Raw genomic sequence first — 10164 nt, 5'->3', positions numbered from 1 at the left:
ACAGGACACGTTAATCCTGATGAGTTGGTCTAGGTTTTCTTCCACGGAAATCTGTCAGACCACACCTGGAAATCTATACACATGTATGTCCGGAGAGAATGTTTAATTTCAAGCTGAGCAATTTATTCACAGTGTTTTACTTTTATGTGGGGATGAATGATCTCTGGTTAGGCTGATACACAGGAAAAGACAAACTCTGAATCACAAGCAGCTCCATAAAGTTATTGCAACACATTTTAGGCATGAAAAATCACTCCTGAGTGGGTAAGTCACCAAAAACAAAAAGTAGTTTTTCCACTTATTGCTCATCAATTCTGCTTATAGAATGAAGAATAAAAGGAAAGATTTTACTATTATGACTGACTCAGAGTGTTTTGTTTCTGTATCACTTTCAAAGAATGTTCAGAACATCTTGTTCCAGAATATTTCCCTTCCAAGAGAAATCACTTTCTGTACCATACATGGCTGAAAACAGTACATGCTGGTTTTGCATTCTTACGAAAAATAGAAGCTATTCCAAGGCCTTTCCAGCATCACATGAATGAGATGCAAAGTATCTGAATGCTACAAACACAGGACACAAGGCTGCAACAATATTTCAATACAATCATGACATCTTAGAGAAATTACCTTATTAATAGATGTCTGTGACAAGTCAAAACAAGTTTATCATTACTCATAACCTTTTATAAAGTCTGACTCAAATCTATTCACTAACTGAAAGCAACGTATTGCAGTGTTTGCAGGGATGATGAAGTCTGCACTAGGCTCTGGGGAATACTCTTACATTTGATATTCCCAAGTGCTGTTTTCAAATTACAAAAGATTAATCATCACAGAATTGTCAGTTAAGCAGCAGCCACGTAAATGAAGATGCTGGATGGATTGTTACCAATTTTGTAAGCACATAAAACTTAGAAAGTGTACATTCCTCAAGCATTTCTTGGTTTGAAAAGCTAAAGAACAGTCACAAAAAAGTATTCCAGATGTTTTCCTAGTCCTTGGAAGTAGAGAAGACAGACTGCCTTGTACCTTTATAACATATGTAAAGTTTGTGCATTAGAAGTTAAAGTTTAGTCATCATATATAACCAGGAAAGTAGGACACTCAGTTAATTGTCACACATAACTGATTATTTCAATATAAAACATGAATTTAACAAAATGTTACCTTTCCAAAGGGATCAGCAATCACAAAGTAAACTGAAAGCCCACATTGAAAAATTTCCCATTAAGCGAATCCCACAATACAGGTGATTTCTGGTGTCAGTCTTCTTTTTTCCAGGGAAGGGGGAAAAAAGTACAACTCATGCACTGCAAATCTTGCATGGACCCAGGAGAAAGTGGTGGCCTGGTACAGCCTGTCTGGTCTGGATGAAGTATGAAGTATGCAAAACCAACTCAAATGCGATCCCTTTAAATCACAGTTTAAAATCCCCTTTCCTCCAGATCGATGAACTTTTGCTCTGCTACTCTGTTAGGTGAATGCTTTCCAGAATTCTTTTGTTTGTTTGCTTCCCATTATATCTGGTGAAAAGAGTTTTCAATAAAAATATAAGGAGCCATTTGTGGCTATTAAAATTGCTAATAAAATTCCTGTAATCACACAGCTTGCTACTGTGGGGAGCACTGCCTCATTGCAACTTTCTCCTTTTCTTTATATTTAGAGTCAAGCCCATCAGCTTTACTTGGGGAAAGAATACATAAGATATGTTGGCATCCAAACAAAACTGTGTTGTTCATTCTTAAAAGTTCACCACCCCCCCAAAATTCATATGTACAGAAGACATTAAATTTTTATGCATCATATCCCAGGCTAAGAGGTCTGGATTTGCATCAGTGATGTAGGTACAGCATACAGTAACTCAGGTTCTATCAAGTTCTTAGTATTGCAGGGTGGCAACTCTTGCACTGTTCCAATATTGTCAGTATTTCAATTAAAAACTACAACACAAGAAAGCAGCCTTCACTGTGTGCCCACGAGAAATCCAGCAAAAGGGAGAACAGCAGGGAACTGAATTCCCAGGTAGAGATGGAGACAAGACAGTACAATGCTGAACTGACTCAGAAGGAAATTTCCCTTCTGTTCAACAAACAGATTTTTTTCAAATTCAGATTAGTCTGACTCTGAAGAACAGCCACTAAAGAAAACTGAAATCAACTTGACAAAAGTGAAATTTTGACAATTTCAATTTTGCACAAGTATATTTTTCACTGATCAGTTTTATCACCTTTTACTGAAAACACTTTGCTAGCTCTACTTTGCCATGGCAGGCTCACAGACAGTGTACAAGTAAGCTCTAAATAAGCCTTTGTCAGGTCTCCATCAGCTGTGTGGCTTCCTTCAACAGGGAAGAGTCTGTGTTCTGGAGCCAAAATATAAGGTTTTTTCTCAAGACTTCCTTGGTATATGAACCATACTTATGTGTATTTTATGCCTGAATGCTCCAAGACAAACAGAAAAAAACTATTCCAGAAGCAGCTTAAAATGTGAGAATTATTTAAGAAACTTATAAGAAACCCTAAAAAAGATCAGGAAAACTAAATTCATCAACTTGTCATCACATTCATTAATGTTGTGAAGGTGAAAAGCTGTGGAATAAAGAACCTTACCAACACTACAAAACGTATCTTAAAGGAAATCACTTCAGACTGACCCGTCTACTGCACTTAGCTGTGAGAAGACACAGCAGTGGTGGAGGATTTTAAAGTGGATTTTCTAGAGGGCTGCTGGGTTGGTTTTGTGTTTGGAGGTTTTTCTGCAGTAAGTGTTACAACCCTCCAGCTTTTACAAATTTGACATGTTCTTGTCACGCCAGCAGAGCTGCAGCAGGATCTGAGGAGAAATTGTACTGTTTACAGTTGGAAACCATAGTGCTGGCAGCAGGATAAGGGCACTGAGGAGATATTTAATCTCTTGAAAGGAAGTAACTAATGAAACCAACAAACTCCAGCAAACTCCTGCATAAACAAACAAAACAGAAGCAAAAACCACGGCAGCAGTTTGACAGAAATGTTGCTGCACAAGTTCAATGAGCTCGACTTAAGGAAAGTCTCATCTAGGAAACGGATACTTAAGGCTATGGCAAAACATTTTGTTTCTGGTAAAAATTCTGTAGGGAGGAAGAAAAAGTGAGGGACACGAACTATTCCTTTGCCTTGTCTTCATTTTCAAACCTCTACTCTTAATCATTAAATTGATCAGACAACAGTTTGGAGAGTAAAAGAGAATGGAATTATACCAAAATCTGGTCTTTTTAAGAGAACAGGATATACGACAGTGCATCCATTCGTACCTTGTCTATCATGTCCGGTCTGTTTGTAGCTGCCAAAATTGTCACGTCCTTCAGCTGTTCTATCCCATCCATTTCCGTCAGCAACTGAGCCAAGACACGGTCTGCTACATTGCCAGCACCTGAGGAGCTGATTTATAAAAAAACAAAACAAAAAAAAAAGTCACAGCATTAGCTTTCTCTTCCTAGAAAACTGGAGAAAGGAAAGGATATACTGTTCTTTTTATTTTACAGAGATGCATCTTTTTATCTTAATTCTTTCTCATTTTTATTTTCGCCTTCAATCTCTGAAACAGTCTTATCAAGTGAGCAGCAAATGACAGACTTAGTACTTCAAATTATTTCTTGGCACTCAATAACTGAGTCAGCTTTTTGGTTTTTTTACTGCCTTGCTATGAAGGTTGTAAAGAACTTAACACAACGTGGATCTCTGGAATAAACATTTTTTAGATAACTGAATTCATGCAGCTTCTTAACTAGTCAGGCAAACTTTCCTTTTTAGCATCATCCAAGTGAGTGCTTACACCACCCTATGCAGTATAAAAAATTAGGCACTTATGTGTTTTGCAGAGTAGTTCTACATTGTTATGCTGTCTCCATCAAATGAGAATAAATTGAGTGTTGACCAACTGCCTCATAATAGCATTGACAGTCCTTTAACTCAGCTGATTTTCCAGATACTAGGAAAAAAACCCAAGACTGAAAACCTGAAAACTCCAGTTTTGAAATCACCAATATGTGAAAAACCTATGCAGACAAGGCATAAAGCATTCCCTCTGCTAAGCAGGGGCAGGGAAGCTGAAGCAGGCTGGGGCAAGCAGCTGGAGATTGCCAGATAGCACCAAAAATGTGGGGTTTATCCTCCTTTGCCAGAAACCAGGAGTCCTGCTCTTAGCACACAGCAAAGCCTCACAGTTTCTGACACAGCCTTCCCCTGTGGATGGGTATGAACACACCTACATCGTCTTTCACCAATGGGAAACAGCTCTTCCAGGACTGTTCCTGGCTCTGCTGCACAGAGGAAGGTTTCATTTCTCTACCTTTAAACAGGCTCTTTGCAATACAATTTTAAAAAAAATTAGTCTCTCCCATTCTTCCAGATCGCTCTAAACGTCACATTAAGAAGCAAAAAGTCTGGTGCTTAAAACAAAGCCAAATCTACAGAGGATTAAGATAATTATTTAATCTTAAATTTTTTGCAAATCCTTTCCCAAAAGTTCTCTTTAATGTTTATAAAGATATACAGGCACCTACACACACACACACACACACACACACACACACACACACAAGTACAATACCATTATCCTGGTGAATGCTAGTTTCCAAAAATAAATATATTAAATATATTAAAATATAAGTGCTCCAATTATTTCCAGCAGATAGAGAGCACACAAATACAGCTGTATAGTTATTAAACACATATATTGCTGCAGCACTGCCACCCACCACCAGCCTGCCTGCAACCACAGGGCTTCCCAAACGTCCCAGAGCCAAAGGAACACTAATGGCTCCATCACTGCTGTACAGCTCTCCTACAAAAAAAATTCCCTAACTTTCCCATCCTACAAGTGGTTCTGTAATTTTCCAGTGCAAAACATTAAACTTATCACACCCAGTCTGGAAAACATCTTTGAGGAGCTGTAATAGATGTTGGCTAACAGAATATTTAGGTTGCTAAGAAATATTAGAGAAGGGACTTGGGTTACATGGTCATCAGCTTTTGGGTTTTCTGCAGGCACATTGGAATTTCCCAAGTGATATTAAAGCATTTCTAACATACTCACGGGTCACAGTCCCAGTGACTTATAGAGGGCTGCGTGTGATAAAACACTTCAGGTGTTGGACATGGATAGTAAATGCTTTTCGAAGGACACAAAGCTTAAAGGAAATTAAAACCAACTTTGTAACATTAGCTAGTCTCAGTAGGGATTCAGGCCTCCCATCTTGCATAAGTTTCACATTTACTCAACTTTATACCCAACAGACTGAGCACAAGAAAATGCTAGTCAAAGGAAAAAATAATTATAAGACTGGGACCAAAATGCTAACATTATATAAGATGACCTGAAGGTAGAAGTCTTTGGAGGAGATGCTAAACTTTTCTTTGTTCCCTTAAAAAAACCCCAAAACTTCGTTTAAAAGAGAGGTGGCTAGAACGGATATTACATCTTTCCCCAATATAAACATTCCTCTTACAAGCTTCAGGCTGAAAAAAAAAAAACCACCCCACAACACATTAAAGAAGTATTTATCCTAAAGAAAACCCCCACTGTAACAGGGGAATGCACATTGCAAAGACTTTCATGCAATTCAGGCATCATCAGAAAATTGCAGTTGGGCAATCAGTGATGGTATAATACAGCTTAAACATGAAGGGGGCTACCAGTACATTATTTGGGGCTTTATTATTGTCTCTTCAAAGTGGAGTAAATAATTTTAAACCCACACACACAAAAAAAAAATCAATAATAAAACCAGTATCAAGGTGTCTGGGTCCTATGACACCACAGATTTCTACTTTCAGTGCTTTTATTTACATAGTTCACTAAGTTGTCACACAATGCACCATTTTTAGCACAGAGTCTACAGTAAATTAGCTTTTGGCTTAACAGGATACCCCATAAAAACCCCAGGCAGGCACAGGGAGCGATCTCTTTCCCAGCTGCTTGGAGCTGCACCAGAGCCACACCAAGGGCTCCAGCGCTGCCCAAGCTGTTAATCTGAGGGGTGACACACAACTATGTGCTTTTCCATTTTCCCATGATTTCCCAGCAAGGGTTTCAAATTAACACAGGCAACGTTCATTAAGGCTGCCCGGCCTTTTGACGCAAACGGCAGCCAGAGAAACAAATGATGATTAACCCTCCAGTCCCACGGAGGCACTGCCAAAACCAACTCCCAGCCAAGGGGCTGCCTTTGCCCCCCCACCTCCACCTGACCTCCCCGTGCTGATGTCATCATCACAACTGCCTGGAAATAGTCCTCAAAAGGCACGTCCTCGTACAAACTAATTTCCTGTCAACACGCCGCCTGCAAATCCAGGCAGCCAGAGTTAAGCCCCTCACATAATTCACGCAGGGCCATGTGTGCACGTGCCCAAACCAGAAATACCTTCAACTCCAAAATAAAACGTGTGTGAGCAAAGAGGAGTCTGGCTGCTCCAGAAGGGCCTAGGAATTTAAAGGAATCTCTTGTGTTGCCCTAATGAAATATATCAGGCTATGAGCTAATTTTTTGCCAATCCCTCTTTACTTAAAATCCTCAATGAAAGAATTTTAAAGGCAAAAAATGTCTTTGCTTACTAGTTTATTAGATCAGTCAGAGCCAGATATCCTCCCCTCTATGATATTTCAGCTACTCCTCCAAGTGTAGCACACACCAGTCTCAGACCAAGCGCATGTGTGCTCCTGCACAGGCAGTTCACTTGACCATCAGAGAAGCTTCCTAAATGGCAAAAGCCTGTCAGGTAAGACTATTCATGGATTAAAGCAGACTAGTGATGGTGAATATGAAAGACAACCCTGTTCTTAGTATTTTATTTTAGCTAAAGGCACTCCCAACACACATTTTTGCCAGAATAAATCATGCATTCTGCAAGTATACCAAAGCCTCACAATTAATCAGAATTAATTCTGGCCTTGTCTGATAGAATTGAGAGATCATGAGCACCAGCTCTAAATTCAATATAGCAGGTGAGGGCTCTCCACAGCAGCTTTTATTTCTATCTCCTTTGGCCTTATCCAAAGACCCTTCTAGCCAGCTGGATTCATACAGCAGTGGGCACTGAAATTTCCCCCTGGATAATTTCAGCCACTCTCATACATCTTCTTGGGGATATAAAAGCAACCACAGCCTGATTCTATCACTGCATCAAGGAGTACATACAGTTCACTCACTTATATAGTTCTTCAAGCCAAGGAGATTTTGTTACCAGACATAGCCAGATGTATGAAATCATATTTAAATCTGTTACCCTTCTTGCTATAGGCATTTTTTTTTGACAGCAACTGACTTCTTGTTTTGTACATTTTCACTTATTTAATTTCCTTCTCTTTCGCCCTGCCCTTTATCTAATGGATTTTTTAATATTAGAAAACTAAAAACAGTCTGAGAATGCAGTCACTGTGGTTTCACCTCACGACAAAATTTGGTTAGCATCACCACTGCAAGCTAAAGCAAACATACATCGGTATCATCTGACCATCTAGAACACTTCCAAAGCCGTGGAATGAGTGTTTTTTTCAGAACACCAGATGTCATTCTCATTGAAAAAAGTATTTAAGGCTCCATCACCACTTAAATCTTGTAAAGCAGAACCAATGGCTCTTCATCTCACCACTAACTTCAGCGGCACTGAAGCCTGCCTGAAACACCTGACCTGCAGCATCAGGATCCTAATTTAGTTACACTGCATAATCGTGGGTGTAGAAATGCAGGGAATATTCATTCACACAACTACATTTTGAGTGCTGTTAAATTCACAGCAACTGTGAAGCTACAAAAACAGGAGGAAGTCTGGGAGAACACCTCTCCTGCACAGCTGACCCTACATCAGGCAGAGCTAGGACGTCAGAGAGGCAGATGTCAGGAGAAGTATCCAGGATAAATTACTGCAGAGGGATTAATCTCCACGTGGTTGAAATCTATAATGCAGATTTTGTGAGAAGGGAGTACAGCCCACCTTCTTTTCCAAAATGTCCCATCAGGCAAGATTTACATACAGATAAAACCTGCCTTTTTTATTTTTTTCCCCCTAACTAAAGAATTGCAATCACTATCAAAATTTATAGGTTTTAGAAATACTTGTGGACGTGGTATCACCTCAAATAATTCTTCCACCGAAATCTCTGGAAACAATTTCATATCAAAACAAATGTAAAAGTCACTGACACGACAAAATGGCCAGTATCAAAAAAATTAATACAGGTTGAAATAGACCTTTCTGGCAGGACTCTCCACCTCTCCATGAACTACTGAGGTAAAAGGTTCCCAAAGTACAAAAGCCCCCTGCCAGCACACTCCCACGCAAGAGTCACTTCGCTCACACAGCCTGAAGGATTTTTATTGAGTCTGACATTTCTGTCAGGGCTTTGCAGGGGGAACCTGTCAGCAAGGAGCACCTGCCAAGTCCAGCTTTTCAGTCCAACTGCCGTGATCATAATTAACTGTCACACTGTTTTATTTCCTTCCCTCACAAACTCGGGTGAAATACGGCTTTGGCAGCTTAAGGTTTTCCACAGCATTAGAGAAAAAAAAAAATTAAAATAATCTACTCCAATAGCATTACAAGAAAAATAGTAATTGCAGGATGTTCCCAGATATCAATTTTCACTCAAAAATTCTAGCACTGGGGCATTATGTCCACCAGAATGGACACTGCTACGTTAGGAAAAAAAGCAGGCTCTTTCATCATTATGGAATAATATGGGCCAAATTTACTTCTGTGAATGTTGTACCACATGTATGGTAGAATTTCAATGACTATTATTCACACCACTACAGATACTACAGGCTTGGATGTTATTAGATGTTATTAGAAAGTCTTAAGAAACACTACGTAAATCTTATATGTTATCACTTACATACTTTCACTAGTCATCAAAAAAAACCAAAACAAAACCAAATACACCAATGCACAGACCCCCTCTGGTGCTCAGATAAGAAGCATTCCCCACAGGAGGGAATTTCCCTGCCTGTGTCATCAGAAAAACTCTGAAAGAACATAATCCTAAGGCCTTCCCTCCATCAGCACCCTACAATTAGAAGCTGTTGGATTCTGTATGCACCTGTATCAGCTACTACCCACAATATTGTTTCACATCTTCTCTGTTTCCTCAAGAGCAGAATTCAAGTACCACAGAAGGAAAATCTCCAGAGGAAATTTAGGAAAGTCTGGGAAATTCAGTCTGGGTAGAACATTTAACTTCATGGTCACCTCCACGCCAAAATGGTGTTTTGCCAACTGCTGATTTGCTGATTGAGTGAAGTTCATATAATTTGTTTTTTAAGACGTTAGAAAAACATAGAACAATAAAAGAACTGAGTGCTCCTGGAGTGGCCCCCAGCTTCCAAGCAAGCTTCCTAAAACGACGATGAGCTTTGTGAAAAGAGGCAATGGTGCTCAGCTGTCAGCAGGTGACTTTGAAACAAACGTCCAGCTGCAAACACATCCTAATTACCCTCCACGGTCATGCAACCAAGCCCCTTCCTTTCGCCTAAATTTCTTATTATTGCAGCTTCCAAAAGTTAATGAAATAGGCCCAAACAAAATAAACACAATGAAAGGAGAAAAAAGGAGGAAAGGAGCCAGTTTGAGACAGGTTTGGACTCAAAAGGCTTTCTTCCGGAGGGCTTTCCCCAAGCACATCACCCATGATGTGATGATCCATTGCCCATTTCCATCTGCTTGCAACTAATTCCAGATGCACATCCATGAAAGATGGACATTACACTGTGCTTTCAGCTGGCCCTGGCATCACCTTGCTGACACAAGAATCATGAGTTCTCCCGTTCTGCTAACACTGATGCTGCCTTAAAAGAAAACAAACAAACAATAAACCCCAAACACACACCTGATGCACAGTAAATTTCCCATTTCCTTTCATTCTGTTTTTCTCAGCATTTCTCCTCTGTGCATTCCTGAAAGTTGATCAAGTTGAAAAATGTAATCAATCATATCAACCAGGGAAGCAAGTACAGTTTAAGTTGGAAGTATTACAGGCCTAGAAGTAACTAACTAGACTGGATTTCATTTCGTTACAACAATATTTAAGCATAAGAGGTTCACTTTCAGATGGAATAAGTTTCATTTATAAATTTTAATTACATTTATGTTCCTCCCATACATCATTAATTTTTTTAAAAATAAA

General features: G+C 39.4%; 1 protein-coding gene across 1 annotated transcript in view; it reads right to left on the bottom strand.

Annotated features, from left to right (window-relative positions):
* Window positions 1-1500: 1500 nt before the first annotated feature.
* LOC108502310 (spermatogenesis-associated protein 5-like) overlaps window positions 1501-10164 on the bottom strand; it is a 52551-nt gene continuing 43887 nt past the window's right edge. Inside the window, exons 14-15 of the mRNA XM_017825155.1 lie at window positions 3296-3422; window positions 1501-1526 (exon numbers count right to left, since the gene is read on the bottom strand). Coding sequence (XP_017680644.1) covers window positions 1521-1526; window positions 3296-3422 — 133 coding nt within the window. The 3' untranslated portion in view covers window positions 1501-1520. The remainder of the gene's footprint in view (window positions 1527-3295; window positions 3423-10164) is intronic.

The sequence above is a fragment of the Lepidothrix coronata genome, unplaced genomic scaffold, assembly GCF_001604755.1.
Source record: "Lepidothrix coronata isolate B3197 unplaced genomic scaffold, Lepidothrix_coronata-1.0 Scaffold116, whole genome shotgun sequence".
NCBI classification, from domain to species: Eukaryota; Metazoa; Chordata; class Aves; order Passeriformes; family Pipridae; genus Lepidothrix; species Lepidothrix coronata.
The sequence above is the reverse complement of the archived record's forward strand: the minus strand, read 5'-3'. Positions and strand labels throughout refer to the sequence as shown.